The sequence below is a fragment of the Melospiza melodia genome, chromosome 30 (assembly GCF_035770615.1).
Source record: "Melospiza melodia melodia isolate bMelMel2 chromosome 30, bMelMel2.pri, whole genome shotgun sequence".
NCBI lineage: Eukaryota > Metazoa > Chordata > Aves > Passeriformes > Passerellidae > Melospiza > Melospiza melodia.
The window spans coordinates 2,693,626-2,712,310 of NC_086223.1; the positions used below are offsets into that span (position 1 = coordinate 2,693,626).

The following is an 18,685-nucleotide window of genomic DNA, read 5'->3' on the forward strand; positions in this document are numbered from 1 at the left end:
GGAAGCTGGTGTGACCCAGCTTCCTGCAGGCGTGCCCCTGCATCCCCTGCATGCCCTGCATCCCCTGCATGCCCTGCATGCCACCTCCATGTCCCCAACAGTCACTGTGCATCCCGTCTCTGCACCCCTGGCACTGCCCTGCAGCTCCACTCTGTGTCCTGGGGACAGGACGGTGGCCATGGGGGACAGGACAGTGACCATGAGGGACAGGACGGTGACCATGAGGGACAGGACGGTGACCATGGGGGACAGGACAGTGACCATGTGTGACAGGACAGTGACCATGGGGGACAGGACGGTGACCATGTGTGACAGGACGGTGACCATGGGGGACAGGATGGTGACCATGGGGGACAGGACGGTGGCCATGGGGCACAGGACAGTGACCATGCGGGACAGGACGGTGGCCATGAGGGACAGGACAGTGACCATGCAGGACAGGACGGTGGCCATGCAGGACAGGACGGTGGCCATGGGGGACAGGACGGTGACCATGGGGGACAGGACGGTGGCCATGCAGGACAGGACAGTGGCCATGGGGGACAGGACGGTGACCATGCAGGACAGGACGGTGACCATGCGGGACAGGACGGTGACCATGGGGGACAGGACAGTGACAATGGGGGACAGGACGGTGGCCATGAGGGACAGGACGGTGGCCATGGGGGACAGGACGGTGACAATGGGGGACAGGACGGTGGCCATGAGGGACAGGACGGTGGCCATGGGGGACAGGACAGTGGCCATGCAGGACAGGACGGTGGCCATGCTCAGGTCACCGCCGCTGCCAGGTCACACCGCCGCTCCCAGAGCTGCTGCTCCCGCCTGGCACTGCCAGGGGTGATGGATGCACATCCAGCGGCTGCAGGTGGCAGCGGGACAGGGAGCCCGGGCACCCCACGGCTCTGCCTGGTGCCCGGGGATCAGCGGGAGGGAGGAGCCGGGGCTGGGAGGGGACACGGTGCCCAGGAGTGCGTCAGAGCAGGGCGGAGGCCCCGTGGGCACGGTGCCACCCTCGCCCAGCTGTTGGGAAGATCCACAGGTCATTGTCCCCTGGGCTGTGCTCCCGCTCATCCTCTGCTGGTGCCTCCAGCCACACCCCACGGGCTGGCACTGCCCTCCGAGGCGGCTGTGACCCATCGGTGACAAAGGCAGCTCCTCCCAGGTGACAGCACAGCCCTGTCCCTGCGCAGGGTGCAGCGGGTGCCCCCTCCCAGCGCTGCCTCCCCCAGCCCCGAGCTCTGCCCGCGGGTCTGGGGGCTCAGCCCCTGCCAGAGCTGCAAAAGCCGCGGTGAGCAGGGGTTCCAGCAGGGCAGGGTGGGGTGCTGGCAGCCTCTTGCCACCCCCTTCCTTCCATTCCCATCCCTTCCCTCCCCCGGGGCCAACGCCGTGATTCAGCCTCTCAGTTTCAGTCCTCGTAGCCAATTTCCATGCGGAGCGGGAGGGAACAGGGCAGGGAGGAGTGAGCAGCCACAGTGCCCTGTGCCTCGTGCCCAGGGCTGGCACGGGTTTGTGGGCACCAACAGAGACACCCCAAAACACAGGAGGGCACCCCACCCTGCCACCCCCACCTCCATCAGGGGATGCAGGCTGCACCCTCTGATCCAGGAGCATCCCCAAGGAGCAGGATCACAGTGCTGCACCCCAAAACAACCATCACTTATGGATATCACACCCCAACAACCATCACTCATGGATATCACACCCCAAAACAACCATCACTTATGGATATCACAGCCCAAAACAACCATCATTCATGGATATCACACCCCAAAACACCCATCACTCATGGATATCACACCCCAAAACAACCATCAGTTCATGGATATACACCCCAAAACAACCATCAGCTCGTGGATATCACACCCCAAAACAACCATCAGTTCATGGACATCACACCCCAAAACACCCATCACTCATGGACATCACACCCCAAAACACCCATCACTCATGGACATCACACCCCAAAACAACCATCACTCATGGACATCACACCCCAAAGACCCACATGGGGTAGGACCTGCCTCCAGCCCCCTGCAGCTTCCCCCTGGCACAGGTTTGTGGGCACCAACAGAGACCCCCAGAGGGCCCCAAAACACAGGAGGGCACCCCACCCTGCCACCCCCACCTCCATGGAGGGATGCAGGCTGCACCCTCTGACCCAGGAGCATCCCCAAGGAGCAGGGTCACAGTGCTCCACCCCAAAACAGCCATCACTCATGGATATCACACCCCAAAACAACCATCACACGTGGATATCACACCCCAAAACAACCATCAGCTCGTGGATATCACACCCCAACAACCATCACTGATGGATATCACACCCCAAAACAACCATCACTCATGGATATCACACCCCAAAACAACCATCAGCTCATGGATATCACACCCCAAAGACCCACATGGGGTAGGACCTGCATCCAGCCCCCTGCAGCTCCCCCCTACCTCACCTGACAGCCTCAATAGTCATGGATCCCTTTTGGGGTGCCCCTCATGGAACCCAGAGCCCCACAGGAGCCTGGCTGCTGTCATGGCCTCTGTGGGTCCCCACAAGTTCCCCCAGGTCATCTATGGGGACATCCAGGCCTGAACTCATCCCTTCCTCTCCCACAGCAGAGCTTTTCCTACCCTGAGCTCCTGGATCCCAGCACATGGAAGGTGGAGGCAGCCTTGAAAAGACCAGTCTGGGTTTTATTAAAAGTTCAGCACCAGTAAATATATAAAAAGAGCAACTGTGCAAGAGGGGAAATCTTAAATTAACGGAGCTTAAGGCTAGAGAGGGCTGGTGTGGCAAAAATTCAAGGCACAGGCAGGGCATGGGTGCCACAGCCTCACCCTGTGGTGACACAGGGAGGTGACACGGGGAGGTGACACAGGGAGGTGACACACCAGGAGCCCCCTGTAGCACCAGGCTGAGGAGTCCAAGGGGAGCTGGCAGATTGCCTGGGAGGCTGGAGGAACAGGAGCAGGAGCCTCAGGAAGGGGCAGGAGCAGCTCCAGCAGCATTGTGCACTGCTCCCAAAGCAGGGGTAGCCCCCAAACCCCTGAGCACAACACAGGGGTGGATCCTGGTGCATCATCCACAGCTCCTGGGGAGCAGCTGAGGGACACAGAAATCCATCCCCATGCTGTGGGGCATCACTGCTGGCCAGGGCTCCTGGGGCACTGGGGACAGGGGTGGCCCAGGCTCCTGGGCAGGCAGGGACCTTCAGGGCTGCTGCTGTTCCTCTGATGGGAACTGGGCTGTGCCAGCAGACATCCCGGTGGCAAAGGCAGCCCTGCTGCAGGATGCTGGGCAGGACTGGCCCCTCCCCACGAGTCTGAGTTTTACCGGTGGCTGGGAGGAGCCCGATGTCCCCAAGATGGCATCGCAGAGCCACCACCCTCCAGCTCAGCTGGTGCTGGCTCCCCCTTGACCTGGCTCATCATAGGATCTCTGCAAACAAGGAGAGTTTGGTGGCACCAGGGGTGTGGACAGCAGACCCCCCCCGCCCTATAGCATGACCCCCAGACCTTGGTCGTCTTTGTCTCCTTTGGTCTTGGGCTCCTGCCACCACTCTGAGAAGAATCCCTCCTCGTAGTCACCTTCACCCTCGAACTCGCCATCAGAGGGCAGCTCCAGCACCTCGGGCCCCTCAGCACCATCCACCTCCATCTGCAGCACAGGAGGAGGCAGAGGAGCTCGGCATCCTCACCTGCAGTCTGCTCCAGAGCTGCTTTGGGGGGGTCCCACCCCCACCCACACCCACACCACCCTGCACCCCACACCAGGTACCTCATCATCATCATCCTGCAGGTACTGCCGGGCGAACTCCAGCATCTTCTTCTGAGCCGCCGTCTGGTTGTGGTACCTCACGGCTTCCTGGGCACCCAAGGGGAGAGGGGCTGGGTCAGACCCTCCCTGGGCACGCAGGGCACAGCACGGGGGGCTGGGGGGGTCCTCACCGGCCGTGGCTCGAAGTCTTCCTCGCGCAGGCGCCAGCGCTCGCGGTGGAAGCGGTAGTAGACCAGGTTCTGCTGCATCACCGTGTCCCCCGGGTCGAAGAGCATGTAGCTGGAGACGCTGCGCACCGCGTCCTGCACGTCGTTCACTGCGGGGAGCAGAGCCGGCTGATGTTGGGGCGTGATGGAACAGCCTGTCACAGTCATCCTGGTTCCTTCCCCAGGTGTGCCAATACCCTCTCCCTTCCCCTCCCTTGCCCCTGCTGAGTGATGTCCGTCAATCTTGGCAGTCCAGAAAGGGCATTGTTTGATTGGTGAAGTTCAAAAGATGCCTCTCAGCCCTGGGGACATTGGGCCATCCAGGAGTCATTTGTCCCCTGAGACTTACCCCCTCTTACCTGGTTGGTGGGACCACTATCCCTTCCCTGCTCCTCTCCCTGGGGTTGAAAGGAGCAGCAACCACGGGGTCAGGGAGTTCTGTTGGAGCTGTTGCTGCATTCAGAGGCCTGAGGGCCAGGGATAAAGCTCTGGATCGAAATCCTCCAGCAGAACCTGACTCCTTTTCCTTCACCTTGCCTTGAAGCCTTTCCACCAGAGGTAAACCTGAGCTCCTGCATGCCTGGACTTGTCCCAGTTGCCCAGCTGCAGCATCTGGCCAGCCAAAGGTGTCTCTGAGGTGAAACCACCACAGCTGCCGCCTTTGGTCAAGCAGCAAGGGCCAATTCCAATACTGGAATTAAATACCAATATATAGTATTGGTATTGGTATTTATATATTGGTATTTAATTCCAATACATTGGTGCCCAACGTGGGGCAGCTCCATCCTGGGGATGGATCAGTCAGGGAAGAGACCCCTGAGGTGGCACCCTCACTTTTGCTGCAGCATCCAGCCAGACAAAGGTGTCTCTGAGGTGAAACCACCACAGCTGCTGGCTCTGGTCAAGCAGCAAGGGCCAGACGAGCCCAGGCACGTTCCATCCAGCTATATTGGTATTTAATCCAAATATATTGGTGCCCAACGTGGGGCAGCTCCATCCTGGGGATGGATCAGTCAGGGAAGAGACCCCTGAGGTGGCACACTCACTTTTGCTGCAATATCCAGCCAGCCAAAGGTGTCTCTGAGGTGAAACCACCACAGCTGCCGGCTCTGGTCAAGCAGCAAGGGCCAGATGAGCCCAGGCATGTTCCATCTGGCAATATTGGTATCTAATTCCAACAAGCTGACACGGGGGGACACCCCTGACAGGGCACACAGCACAGCCCCAGCGGCACTCACGCTTGTAGTAAGCGAATTGCAGGTAGTGGTACATGGTGGCCACGAATTTCTCCACGAAGTAGCCGCCCACGTTGGGGGTGAGCTCGGTCTCGCAGTCCACCTTGCACTGCAGCACGCTCACAAAGTGGTCTGGGGGGAGATGCTGGGTGTTACACCCCCTGATTATCTCCCCAAATCTGCCATCCCCCAGCCCCCCCACTACCTGCGATGGCAGGGTAGAAATCCTTGAACTCCTGGAGCTCGTAGGCGCCCTCACAGCCGGCCAGACAATCCTCGTAGGCCTTGTAGTACTCGGCCAGAGCCTGCTCCATGTCGGCTGCGCTGCTCCTGAAATCCCCACTGTTGTACAGCTTCACTGCCCGCACGAATATCGGCTGCAAGGACCCCGGCTCAGTGAGGGAGAGCTGCTCCCCTCGGGGCTTGGCAGCACCAGGTGGGCTTGGAGCCCTGGGGAGCCCCTCTGAGCCCTGCCCCAGCCCCCTCCCCTCCTCACCTCATAGGGCTGAGCTTCCAGGTCCACCAGGTATTCATCCACATCCAGCATGGTCCTGTAGTAGTTCAGGTACCTCAAGGTCATCTCATGCTTGGGGTTCTTCTGCAGGAAGGTGTGGGCAGCAGACACGGCCTTCTCGATCTTGTTTGACTGTGGAGGGAGGTGCAGAGACCTTCTGGAGGGCAGCCTGAACCCAGAGTGCAGCCAAAGGGACCTCAGCACCCAGCCGGAGCCCTGGGCTGCAGGACAGAGGGGTGACCCTTGTGGGGAGCACCCCTGAATCCACAGTGCACAATCATCCACTGCAGGGATGAACAGACAGGATCTGGGAGCACGTAACTCCAGCCATGCCAACATCCTGGCTGTGCCCATTTTGGGCACAGGGGCAGCTCAGCCTCCCATGGGCTCCCATATCCAGCCAGGAGTGACCCAGTGGTGTGAGGAGGATCCTCGTGGTGTGAGGAAGATCCAAGTGCTGTGGGTTTGACCCACATCTCCACCCCTCTCCAGCACTGCCATCAGACCTGGCTGCTGCCCCTGCTGCTTTATGGGCTCAGGTTGCAGCTCAGAGGAGCAGGGAGGGAGGGTGGTTTGAACAATCCATCCATGAAATGGGTTTGGGCCAGAGCAGCAAGAGGAAAAGGCATTAAGGATGAAGCCAGGCAGTCCCTCACCACTGCCAGGTGAGTGGGGCTGCAGTGCTGAGTGCTAAAACAGCACCAGCAGTGGAAGGTGCCAGGGACCAGAGCACTGTGCCCTGCCAGAGCCACTCTGGCCAGCACTTGGCCACCTGAGAGGGGTGCCTGATGAAACCTCCCTCCCCAAAACCTCCCTCCACGTCTGCACTGTGAAGCTGAGCAACTCCTTCTTTCTTATGGAGCATCCAGACACGTGTCCCACCACACTCACAGAGGCACTGCACCCTCCAGCCCAGGCCCCTCAGGCTGGGGCAGCCCCTGAGTGCTCTCTGCCTGTCCAGGGAGACCTTGGGCCACCAGGGCAACACAAGGTGGGACAGAGGGACACAAGCACAGGGAACCCCCCAGTCGTGCTGCCTGATGTGTCCCAGATGATGCTGACGTGTCCCCCACGGCTCAGGGGCAGCATGGAGGAGCTGCTGGGGGATGCCAGATGGGGAGGGAAGGAAAGGGGAAGCACCTGACAGCAGGGTGCAGGATGGAGCGGGGCACAGATAGACGGGAGTGGGGTTCAGGGTGGGCAGATCAGAGGCTGACAGTGTAGGATGGAGGGAGGGCACAGGATGAGGATGCAGAATGGGGGTGTCAAAGAGGAGGTACAGGATGAGTGGCACAGGATGAGACCCGGGAAGGGGTGTGCCCAGTCAGGGGGGTATCACGGAGTGGAAAGATCAGTGGTGCAGGACAGAGGAGCAGGACTCCCCCACCCCTTCCCCCGTCCATTTGCGCCGCCTCACCTTGAAGAGCGCGTAGTGCAGGTACTGGTAGGGCTGGCGGCGCTGGAAGTCGCGCAGGGTCTGCGCCGGCGGGTAGCGCAGCTGGAACACGGGCAGCTCCCGCTTGCAGGCGCGCAGGCAGCCGGCCCGGAGCAGCAGCCGCCCGAAGAGCCGCAGCTCCCGCTCCCACTCCCGCTCCCCGGCCGGACCCTCCCCGGCAGGAGGGGGCTCCCCGGCGCAGCGGCGGTGGCAATGCGCCTCGCTGTCCCGCAGCAGCCGGTGCAGCCGCAGGCTGGCCTCCAGCCCCCGAGCGCTCTCCGCCCACTGCGCGTCCGCGTACTGCTCCAGCGCCCGCTCGTAGGCGCTCTGCAGCGGCTCCAGCGCGGCCGCGGGGAAGCCGCGCACGCTGTACTGCTCGTACTGCGCCGCGCACAGCCCGGCCGCCAGCAGCAACACCGGCAGTGCCCGCGCTACCGGCACCGCTACCGGCACCGCGCCGCCCATCCCTGCTGCCGCGCACTGCCCGCGCACCGCCCGCGCACTACCCGCGCACTGCCCTGCGCACCGCGCACCGCGCACCGCACCGCCACTCCGCGCACCGTACCGCGCAGCACTCCACGCACCGCCCCGCGCACCGCCCGCGCACTGTCCGCGCACCGCCCCGCGCACCGCCCGCGCACCGCCCCGCGCACTGTCCGCGCACCGCCCCGCGCACTGTCCGCGCAGCGCTCCACGCTCCACGCTCCACGCCGGGCCCCGCGCAGGGGGCGGGCAGCAGCGGGGATGGGCGGTGCGTGGCGGGCGCGCAGGGTCTTAGTGCGGCTCCGCCGGCCCCGCGGGGGCTGCGCAGGAGATGCGCGGGGGATGCGCAGAGCAGCGCCATGCGCGGGCAGGCTCTCCAGGCCGGCGGTGGCCAGAGGTGTCCCCGCCGCCGGCCCGTGCCAAGCCCGAGGCCACACGCCCTGTGCCGTGCCAGATCCCGGCCCCAGAGCTGGCCCGTGCCAGGCCTCGGCACGGCCGCAGTGGCCCCGGCCCAAACCCAGCGCTTTGTCGCTGGCTGGACGGTGGCACTGAGCGATGTCACAGCGCGGGGCAGCAGCCAGGACAGCGCTGAGGTTTCTCCCTGCGGAGCAGAGGGGGCGGCTGTGGTGCCACCAGCCCTGTCAGCACTCGCTCGTGTCCCCCCAGGCTGCTCCGAGCCGTGCTGAGGGTGCTCCCCCCGGTGTGGGGTGGCTGGGGGGCTGCAAACCCCCCTGGGGCTGGGCTGGGGCAGCTGATGGTGCTTGGCTGGAGCTGTTTCTCTCACTGGTAGCACTGAGCTTCAGAGGGGCTGGGCTGGGATTTGCGTTTGGGTTCACAGCCTGTTGCATTCCCCACCTGGCACTCACCAAAGACTCTTGCCACAGGACCTGTTTCACCGATGGATTTAGGGGAGCAGGGATGTGTGGGTAACACCTCTGTGACAGTTTGAGGCTCGGTTTGTCTGGGAAGGATTGCTGGGAGAATTTCATATTTTTGAGTAAAGGCTCTGCCAGCAGCAGCCTCGTTATTAAAACACTTTATTCCTTTTATTTACTCTCCCGAGCTGCTGGGACTGAGCAGCAGCATCTTGGGCCGGGTGCAATGAGCTGGCAGGGGAAGGAGGAAGAAGAGGAGGAGGAGGAAGAAGAGGAGGAGGAGGCACAGCAGCGCTAGGACCTGGAGCCAGGACGGGCAGGGCCGGGCTGGGCCTGCAGCCGCACAGAGGAGGAAAGGAAAAAAGGAAGGAAAAAAAAAGGGAGAGAGAGTAAATAACGAAATAATGAGAGGGAGGAGGAAAAAAATATAGAAAAGTAAAAAAAGAGGAAAAGGGGTAAGAAGAAAAATAAATAAAGAAGGGGGGAAAACCGAAGAGGAAAAAGAAAAGAGGGGAACAGAACGACCCCTCCGGCGTGGATCGCTCCGTGCCGCGGTGTCAGCTCCCGGCGCGGCGGGGGGAGCGCGGCGGGGCCCGGACACGTCTACAGAAATTCCAGGCGGGCCGGGCTGGGCTGGGCTGGGCGGGCGGAGGGGAAGGCACGGGAAAGAGAAAGGGGCGTCCTGAACCCCCCGCCCTCCTCCTTCCCTTCCCTTCCGCCGCCTGAGCCCCAGCGCCATGGCCATGGCCCCGGGCAGCCGCTGCTGCCTCCTCCTCCTCCTCCTCCTCCTCCTGGCCGTCCTGGGCGCCCCGGCGCTGGGCGACCCCGGCCCTTTGGAAGACGTGGTGATAGACAGATACTATATCCCCAAAATCTGCCTGCGGGAGGCGCAGATGGGGGATTTCATTCGCTACCACTACAATGGGACCTTTAAAGATGGCAAAAAGTTTGACTCCAGGTATCGGCTGCATGCGGGGGGCAGCTGCGGGACCCTGCATGCCTCCCCCAGCCCCCAGCCCGCGTTCCGGGCTGGGCAGGCGGCCTGGAGACCCCGCATGCCTCCCCCAGCCCCAGCGCAGAGACAACGCCCGGCTTGGAACCGAGGAGGGGTTTTGGTGGGTGATGGGGTAACTCAGGAGCCTGCACACTGAAGCGATCCCCAGCCCAGGCTGCGGCCCCCAAACTGATCCCATAGGAGCTCCCAGCCCTTCGGGGAGCCTGCGCCCCCTCAGTCCACAGAGCTGTGCTAATTTGGCCCTAATTGGCACGCTGTGCACGCAGGAACACGTATGTGCATGTGCTGCACAGGCAGGGAAATGCTCGGAGCACTTTGAGACGTGGCAGCAGCAAAACCCTTCATTATAGCGGAGGCTTTGCTCTGCTGGCCTCAGAGCTCCTTGGCCCCCTGCTCTGCTCGTGCTGGCTGGGAATTGGGGCTGGGGCAGCCCCTGGTTTGCAGCACCATGTGCAGGAAGGAGCACTGGGCACACAGGAATAACTGAAGCCACATAGCAATCAGAATTTCCCAGGCAGGTGTTGTTTTGGAGCTCTGGAAAGCAAAAGGGGTTCACAGTTCGATGTGATAAGACACAGTTTGATATGTCTTATCTTTCTTGTGAGCATCAATGGGGAACAAATTAACTGCAGTGGGAGCCTCACTGCTAAACAGAATTCTCTGTCAGGAGGACATCTGCTGCCCCAGTAGTTTCTTGGAGTATTTTAAGGCTTAAAAATAAAAACAAATTTGCAGTTTAAAATGAGGCCGGGACGTCATCTTTCCTCATCACTGTGTAAAGCTCTGATGTGCCAGGTACAAAATGATTTGGAAGCAGCAGAGCTGCCAGCCTCCAGCCCAGCTCAGTGGGTGAGGTCTGGGGAGCGTCTGGATGGCTTCTGGGGCTGAAATCCTGACCAGCAGCATGGGATTGAGCCCTCCAGCATCCACATTTTTGATCTGTGGGCCCTGCCTGCCACACAGACAGTGATGTGAGACCCGCCCTGGCAGCTTTGGGAGCTCCATCCCTTTTCTCAGCTCTGATGGCTCTGTCCCTTTGCCCCAGCTACGACAGAGGGGCCACGGTGGCCGGCGTGGTGGGCGTCGGGCGGCTGATCACGGGCATGGACCGGGGGCTGCAGGGCATGTGCGTCAACGAGCGGCGCCACCTCATCGTGCCACCCCACCTGGGCTACGGCAGCATCGGCGTGGGTAAGGGGCCCTGGCACGGGGGGCTCGGGGAGAAAAGCCCCCAGGGGCAGGGACAGGGCTCCAGAGGTCCCCTGGGAGATGGGGCCCGAGTTAGGGTGGCTCCATGGCCAGAGAGTGGTGCTGAAGTGAGGCTTCCCCGGTGTGGTGTTTCCCATGGCAGGAAGGAAACGATGGATCTGACTCCATGTTCTTGGAAGGTCAATTTATTATGATATGGTATGATGTGATGTGATATGGTATATATTATATCATATTATACCATATATTGTATCATATATATCATATATATTACATTACATTACATTATATTATATTCCATTCCATTCCATTCCATTCCATTATACTATATTATACTATGTAAAATAATAGAGAAAGGATACAGACAGAGGGATTAACAAGATATTAATTAAAAACTCGTGACTCTCTTTTCAGAGTCCAGCACAACTTGACTGTGGTTGGTCATTAAATCAAAACAATTCACATGTTGGATAAACAATCTCCAAACCACATTCCAAAGCAGCAAAACACAGGAGAAGCAAATGGGATAATATTGTTTTCCCTTTTCTCTGAGGCTTCGTAGATTCCCAGGAGAAGAAATCCTGGTGAAGGGATTTTTCCAGGAAATATGTCAGTGACATCCTGGGAATGCGGGGTCCTGCCCCAGCTGGGCTGTGCTGGGTCTCCAGCAGTGGCTTCAGGGGAGGCTTTGGGGGCAGAGCCCATGGCTGGCCTGGGCTCAGTGTTGGCCCTACTCAAGGTGCTCTGTCCTTGCTGCCGCCCCTTTAGCGGGGCTGATCCCCCCAGATGCCACCCTGTACTTCGACGTGGTCATGCTGGACATCTGGAACAAGAATGACAAGCTGCAGATCACCACCCTGTCCAAACCCGAGCGCTGCAACCGCACCGTGGAGAACTCGGACTTCGTGCGGTACCACTACAACGGCACCCTGCTGGATGGGACCCCCTTTGACTCCAGGTAGGGACACTGGGATGTCCCCTGGCCTCAGGGCACCTGGAATGCACCCTCTGCCTGACACTGGGCCATTAGGGGTGGCTGGGACCCAGGGACAGCAGCCTGGGCACACAAGGGTGTAGGAGTGCAGGGGGTAGGATGGTTGGGACAGATGGAGATGAGAGATCTCTGGAGCCAGGTAATGGAATTTGGGGTTTATTGCAAAGGGGCCCTGCTGGGAGCTGCCAGGCACAGCTCAGAGCAGGCCTGAGAGAAGAGAGGGTGGAGAGCATGAGATTGTAAGAGCATAAAAGGGTAAGAGAGCGAGGTTCCCATTACAATACCATAAATCTTCTTCTGTGTTGAATATTCTAATTCTCACTAACCAGTCTAGTACAAGATACAAATCCTATAGCATTTACATACAGCCTATAAGAATCATTACATTACCATATTGTGTTACATTTTAAACCCTAAAAACTCCTCTTTGGGCCCCTTCTGCCAAGCTGTAGGGTCTGCTCTGACCCTTGGGCCTGTCCGCAAGCAGAGGGTGTTGTTTCACCTTCAGCAGCCAGGGTTTTCCAGATGTTCAGTAACTAAAGTATCTCAAAACTTGCTTTCATTTCAATATCACTTATAGTTTTTATATTCTCAAAATCTTTTGCCAGACAATCATAAGGCTTTACTGTTTCATCTTCCCCAAGAAGTCAGAGCAGCCTCACTCTGTCCTGCTCTCCAGCAGGGCTGGTGCAGCTCCGTGACCCCCCAAAGCAGCCTCTGGCACAGCTCTGCTCTGCCTGGGGCTGCTGCTGTGGCCCCAGAGCCATCCTCATCCTCATTCTCCATCACCAGCTACAGCAAGGGCAGCACCTATGACACCTACGTGGGCACGGGGTGGCTGATCAAGGGCATGGACCAGGGGCTGCTGGGGATGTGCGCTGGGGAGAAGAGGAGCATCATCATCCCGCCGTTCCTGGCCTATGGGGAGAAGGGCTACGGTGAGCCAGGCACCCCCCCGTGCTGCCAGCCCTGAGCAGAGCCCCCTGGTGCAGGACCCTCCTTCAGAATGAGCTGTTTCATCCCCCAGGGACGGTGATCCCGCCGCAGGCGTCGCTGGTGTTCAGCGTGCTGCTGGTGGATTTCCACAACCCCAAGGATGGCGTCTTCCTGGAGCACCTGGAGGTGCCAGAGACCTGCAAGCGCCGGGCTGTGACCGGGGACTTTGTCCGCTACCACTACAACGGGACACTCATGGATGGGACCCTCTTTGACTCCAGGTGTGGGAGGGAGGGGACACTCATGGATGGATAGGACAATCTTTGACTCCAGGTGTGGGAGGGAGGGGACTCTCATGGATGGATAAGACAATCTTTGACTCCAGGTATGGGATGGGACACTCATGGATGGGACAGTCTTTGATTCCAGGTGTGGGATGGGACCTTCATGGATGGATAGGACAATCTTTGACTCCAGGTGTGGGATGGGACACTCATGGATGGGACACTCATGGATGGGATACTCATGGATGGGACAATCTTTGGCTCCAGGTGTGGGATGGGACCTTCATGGATGGATGGGACTATCTTTGGCTCCAGGTGTGGGATGGGACCTTCATGGATGGATGGGACTATCTTTGGCTCCAGGTGTGGGAGGGAGGGGACTCTCATAGGTGGGACAATCTTTGACTCCAGGTGTGGGATGGGACACTCACGGATGGGACAATCTTTGGCTCCAGGTGTGGGAGGGAGGGGACACTCATGGATGGGACACTCATGGATGGGATACTCATGGATGGGACCCTCTTTGGCTCCAGGTGTGGGAGGAAGTGACCATGTAGGGAGAGCCCCTGATTTCCTCTCCTGGCTGCAAGGAAAGGCTGGAGAGGGGATGTCAGAACCCAGGAAATCCCTCTGGCTGCTCTGGAGGACTCAAGCCCCTGCCCAGGGGGCTCAGAGACCTTGGCACAGAGCACAGGACCCCTGTGCCTTTGATTTAGCCCTTGGAAAAAAAACAGTTACCAACCTTATATGAAGAATTACAAGCCATGAAAGTTTAAGTAGAATGATAGTGAATTTATCACAGGGTGAAAAATATATTTTTTTTTGTTTTTAGAATGGGGGTTCAGGGGGCAACATAGAGGAATCTGGGCATATCCTGCCTTTCTCCTTCTTCTTCTTCTTGGCCTCCATCTTCTGCTGTGATGGTGGCACTTTTAGACTGGTTTAGAGTAGAAGCTCACTGTCTAACATAGGTGATAGGTATTGGGAAGTTATGGTAAATATTGTACACATAGGTTTTAGTATAAAAAGATAAAAGATGGGCAGAGTGCCTCGGACTGTCATGCTGAGCAACCTCAGCAAGGGGACAATGGGCATGAAATAGGCTAAAAAAACCCAATATCTGTTTGTTGCATCTTTTGGAGCAAAGTTTGGTTCCTGGGCAAGCAGGAGAGGCTGGGTTGGGGTGTAGGGGCTGAGGATTGATGGATTGATGGTGCTGTGGGCATTGATGGATTGATGGTGCTGGGGGTTCTCTCGCTGCAGTTACTCCCGCAATCAGACCTACAACACCTACATTGGAAAGGGCTACATCATCCCTGGCATGGATCAGGGCCTGCAGGGTGTCTGCATTGGGGAGCACCGGCGAGTGGTCATCCCCCCACACCTGGCTTACGGGGAGAACGGCGCAGGTAAACGGGCAGGGGGCTCTGAGGGACAGGTGGGGGCTCTGGTGTGCTCTGAGGGCACATCAAAGGCTGTGACGGCGTTCACAGGGGTCCCAGGACGAGGGAAGAGATGAGAATTTTGACTCCATGTTTCAGAAGGCTGATTTATTATTTTATGATATATATTGTCTTAAAAGAAAATTATGTATTAAAAGAAAATTATATATTAAAACTATAGTAAAAGAATAGAAGAAAGGATTTAATCAGAAGAAATAGAGAGGAATGATAATAAAGTCTTGTCATTGACCAGACAGTCTGAGATAGCCGGACTGTGATTGGCCATTAATTAAAAACAACCAACATGGACCAATCAAAGATGCACCTGTTGCATTCCACAGCAGCAGATAATTATTGTTTACATTTAGTTTCTGAGGCCTCTCAGCTTCTCAAGAGAAAAGATCCTAGCAAAAGGATTTTTCATAAAATGTGTCTGTGGGAAGAGGCAGGGAAAGGCTCCAGCTGCTCTCCTCATCCTCCTCTTCCAGGGGATAAAATTCCCGGCTCAGCCATGCTCATCTTTGACGTTCACATCATCGATTTCCACAACCCCGCGGACCCGGTGGAGATCGAGACCGTGTTCCGGCCCGAGGGCTGCAATGTCACCAGCCGCCACCGCGACTTCGTGCGCTACCACTACAACTGCTCCCTGCTGGATGGCACCCGGCTCTTCTCCTCGTGCGTGCCCCCCCCGAGCATCCCTGTCACTGCTGGGGACAAATCCTGATGGCACTGGGCTGGGGGTGACAGGCACCGGGAGCTGGGACAGGCAGATCGACCACGGGGCAGCAGGAGGGGTCAGGGGACACAGGGATGGACAGAAGGGTTCAAGGGACACAGGGATGGACAGAAGAACGGTTTAAGGGACACAGAGGGATGGACAGAAGGGTTCAATGGATGCAGAGGGATGGACAGAAGAAGGGTTGAAGGGACACAGGGATGGACAGCAGGAAGGTTCAAGGGACACAGGGATGGACAGATGAAGGGTTCAAGGGACACAGAAGGATGGACACAAGAAAGGCTCAAGGGACACAGAGAGATGGACAGAAGGGTTCAAGGGACACAGGGGGATGGACAGCAGGAAGGGTTGAAGGGACACAGAGGGATGGACAGATGAAGGGGTCAAGGGACACAGAGGGATCGACAGAAGGGTTCAAGGGACACAGAGGGATGGACAGAAGGAAGGGTTGAAGGGACACAGAGGGATGGACAGCAGGAAGGTTCAAGGGATACAGAGGGATGGACACAAGGAGGGTTCAAGGGACACAGAAGGATGGACAGAAGAAGGGTTCAAGGGACACAGAAAGATGGACACAAGAAAGGCTCAAGGGACACAGAGGGATGGACAGATGAAGGGTTGAAGGGACACAGAGGGATGGACAGAAGGGTTCAAGGGACACAGAGGGATGGACAGCAGGAAGGTTCAAGGGACACAGAAGGATGGACAGAAGGGCTCAAGGGACACAGAAGGATGGACAGAAGGGCTCAAGGGACACAAAGGGATGGACAGGAGGGTTGAAGGGACACAGAGGGATGGACAGCAGGAAGGGTTGAAGGGATACAGAGGGATGGACAGAAGGGTTCAAGGGACACAGGGATGGACAGAAGGGTTCAATGGATGCAGAGGGATGGACAGAAGAAGGGTTGAAGGGACACAGAGGGATGGACAGCAGGAAGGTTCAAGGGACACAGAGGGATGGACAGAAGGGTTCAAGGAATACAGAGGGATGGACAGAAGAAGGGTTGAAGGGACACAGAGGGATGGACAGAAGGGTTCAAGGGACACAGAAGGATGGACACAAGAAGGGCTCAAGGGACACAGAGGGATGGACAGCAGGAAGGTTCAAGGGACACAGAGGGATGGACAGAAGAAGGGTTGAAGGGACACAGAGGGATGGACGTGGCTGTGGCATGGAGAGGGTGGAACTTCATGGCACGCCAGGATGGAGGAGGATGTGGGATTCTGGGATGGAAGGGTTGGGATTTCAGGGCTTTTCTCACCTGTTTCCTCTGTGCTTCTTGCAGCCATGACTATGAGAAGCCTCAGGAGGTGACTCTGGGGGCCAACAAGGTGATTGAGGGGCTCAACAGTGGCCTGCTGGACATGTGTGCAGGGGAGAGGAGGGTGCTCATCGTGCCCCCACACCTGGGCCACGGGGAGAGCGGAGGTAGGGGAGTGTGACCGTGTTCACAGGGGTCTGAGGATGGGGCAAGAGATGAGGATCTGACTCTGTGTTTCAGAAGGCTTGATTTACTATTTTATGATATATATCATATTAAGACTATACTAAAAGAATAGAAGAAAGGATTTCATCAGAAGGCTGGCTAAGAATAGAATAAGAAAGAATGATAACAAAGGTTTGTGGCTCGGACTCTCTGTCTGAGCCAGCTGACTGTGATTGGCCATTAATTACAAACATCCAACGTGGGCTAATCAAAGATCTACTTGTTGCATTCCACAGCAGCAGATAACCATTGTTTACATTTTGCTCCTGAGGTCTCTCAGCTTCTCACTTTTTCTCAGGAGGAAAAATCCTAAGGAAAGGATTTTCCATAAAAGATGTCTGCGACAGGGGAGATGTGTGCAAAGCAAACTGGGTGGTCCAGCCTTGCTGAGCTCCATCCATCACCCCTCACCCTGCCGGGGCTGTGGGGCTCAGGGCTTTGCCCGTGCTGTGTTTCCAGCCCGGGGCGTGCCTGGCAGCGCCGTGCTGCGCTTCGAGGTGGAGCTGATCTCCATGGAGGAGGGCGTTCCCGAGGGCTACCTCTTCATCTGGCACGGGGAGCCACCAGCCAACCTGTACGAGCAGATGGACCTCAACAAGGACGGGGAGATCCCTGCTGAAGAGGTGAGCTGGGTGCGGGAGGGAATGGGGGCACACGGGAGCCCACCCTGGGCAGCAGCACTTGAGGGGCACTTGGGAGCCTGCAGAGCTCTGCAGGAGGAAGATCCCAGTCAAAACCATTGCTGCTGGGTGTGGGCAGTGTCCCCGAGGGCAGCCTCTGCTCCCTGTCCTTGGCATGGGCTGTGCAGAACCAAGCAGCATCATCTGTTCCCTCTCCCCTCTGCAGTTCTCCACCTTCATCAAGAGCCAGGTGGCAGAGGGGAAAGGCCGCCTGATGCCCAGCTCTGACCCGGAGAAAGTCATTGCTGACATGTTCCAGAACCAGGACCGCAACCAGGACGGGAAGATCACGCCCGAGGAGCTGAAGCTCAAGTCGGATGAGGACCAGGAGAAGATTCACGAGGAGCTCTGAGGGGCAGCCCGTGCTGTTCTGGAGACAGGACTCATCCTTGCCATGTCATGGCTGCTCTCCCACCCTGGGATTTGCCCCTCTCCATCCTGCAGGGGTTGGGGTTTGATTTCCACCTCCCCAGGACCTGCCCCTGCCCCTCTCCATCCTGCAGGGAGTTGGGTTTTGATTTTCACCTCTTTTTAACTGAGGGTATTTTGATGTTATCTCCTGAGCAGGCAAACTCAGCCCCCAGCTAATAAACCCCGACAAGAAGATGTCCCCTCCCTAAGCCCCTTCATCCCCCACCAGTGAGTGCACATCCAGCTCCAGCCCCTCACCTGGCTGTGCTGTAGGGGGGGATCCCCCTCATTCCATCACTTTTCTGTAGTTTAGGGTTGGGGATTGGGTTTTTTATATACACACTTAAAATTCTTTAGAGAGAAGGAAGAGAAGGTTTTGTCCCATTCCCTGCTCTGCCCCTGCTGCCATCCTCCCCGGGCCACGAGGCTGAGGAGGGCTCAGGTTCCCAGGGTGAACTCTGCAGGCATCTGCTGTCCCTAAAAATCTGCAACTGTGAGGCCTGGCAAAGCCCTCATCAGCTGGGAGAAGGGAACAGCCCCCATTGCCCAGCCCTCAGGGAGCAGCACTGTCCCCTCCACACCCTCCCACCTCCCCAGGGACTGAGACACATCAGAGCTGTTTCATTTCAATGCCCAAATGCAGGTCACGGTGCTCAGGTCCTCCTGCTGGGACCTGCACAGCTCCCAAAACCTCTGCAGTCTGTCCTGGGCAGCAGGGACAGGAGGAATGCAGGAGCACAGCAGTGCAGAGTGAACCCCTCAAACAGACTCTGCCTTTCACCAAAATAAATCATTCCTCCAGGTTTCCAAGGAGTTTGAGTGTGTTTGGTTACTTTGCCACGATGAAACCATTCCCACGTGTTGGGGTACAGGCACAGGGACCAGCTTCACCCAGGGGGATTCCAGGCTCCAACATCCACTGGCTCTGGCAGGAAAAACCAAAATTCCCACCTAGGATCCTC

At 57.9% G+C, this 18,685-nt stretch overlaps 2 protein-coding genes across 3 annotated transcripts; one reads left to right on the forward strand and one right to left on the reverse strand.

The window, feature by feature from the left end:
- Positions 1-2,673: 2,673 nt before the first annotated feature.
- P3H4 (prolyl 3-hydroxylase family member 4 (inactive)) lies at positions 2,674-7,643 on the reverse strand. Of its 2 annotated transcripts, none has more exons than XM_063178816.1 (8): positions 7,151-7,643; positions 5,716-5,865; positions 5,425-5,596; positions 5,223-5,351; positions 3,949-4,094; positions 3,779-3,865; positions 3,517-3,658; positions 2,674-3,439 (listed from the first exon to the last, which is right to left on the reverse strand). In XM_063178816.1, exons 1-8 carry the CDS (start codon positions 7,631-7,633, stop codon positions 3,429-3,431), a joined length of 1,320 nt encoding a protein of 439 aa, XP_063034886.1. In that variant the 5' UTR covers positions 7,634-7,643; the 3' UTR covers positions 2,674-3,428. The 2 variants fall into 2 exon arrangements, with proteins under 2 accessions (XP_063034886.1, XP_063034885.1); XM_063178815.1 differs by having other exon boundaries at positions 5,422-5,596.
- A 1,499-nt stretch (positions 7,644-9,142) lies between these two features.
- On the forward strand, positions 9,143-18,533 carry FKBP10 (FKBP prolyl isomerase 10). The gene is made up of 10 exons (XM_063178814.1): positions 9,143-9,484; positions 10,587-10,732; positions 11,519-11,708; positions 12,537-12,682; positions 12,772-12,961; positions 14,228-14,373; positions 14,895-15,084; positions 16,432-16,574; positions 17,092-17,255; positions 17,479-18,533. The coding sequence occupies exons 1-10, from the start codon at positions 9,264-9,266 to the stop codon at positions 17,662-17,664; spliced, it is 1,722 nt and encodes a 573-aa protein (XP_063034884.1). The 5' UTR covers positions 9,143-9,263; the 3' UTR covers positions 17,665-18,533.
- Positions 18,534-18,685: the final 152 nt, after the last annotated feature.

Excerpts from the sequence above, each read along its gene's own strand:
- FKBP10 (XM_063178814.1), top strand. The coding sequence starts at position 9,264 with ATGGCCATGGCCCCGGGCAGCCGCTGCTGCCTCCTCCTCCTCCTCCTC. Across the intron at positions 10,733-11,518 it reads CTACGGCAGCATCGGCGTGG|CGGGGCTGATCCCCCCAGAT; the intron begins GTAAGGGGCCCT and ends CCGCCCCTTTAG. Across the intron at positions 12,683-12,771 it reads CTATGGGGAGAAGGGCTACG|GGACGGTGATCCCGCCGCAG; the intron begins GTGAGCCAGGCA and ends TTCATCCCCCAG.
- P3H4 (XM_063178815.1), bottom strand. The coding sequence starts at position 7,633 with ATGGGCGGCGCGGTGCCGGTAGCGGTGCCGGTAGCGCGGGCACTGCCG. Across the intron at positions 5,866-7,150 it reads TGCACTACGCGCTCTTCAAG|TCAAACAAGATCGAGAAGGC; the intron begins GTGAGGCGGCGC and ends CTCCCTCCACAG. Across the intron at positions 3,659-3,778 it reads TGCAGGATGATGATGATGAG|ATGGAGGTGGATGGTGCTGA; the intron begins GTACCTGGTGTG and ends CCTGTGCTGCAG.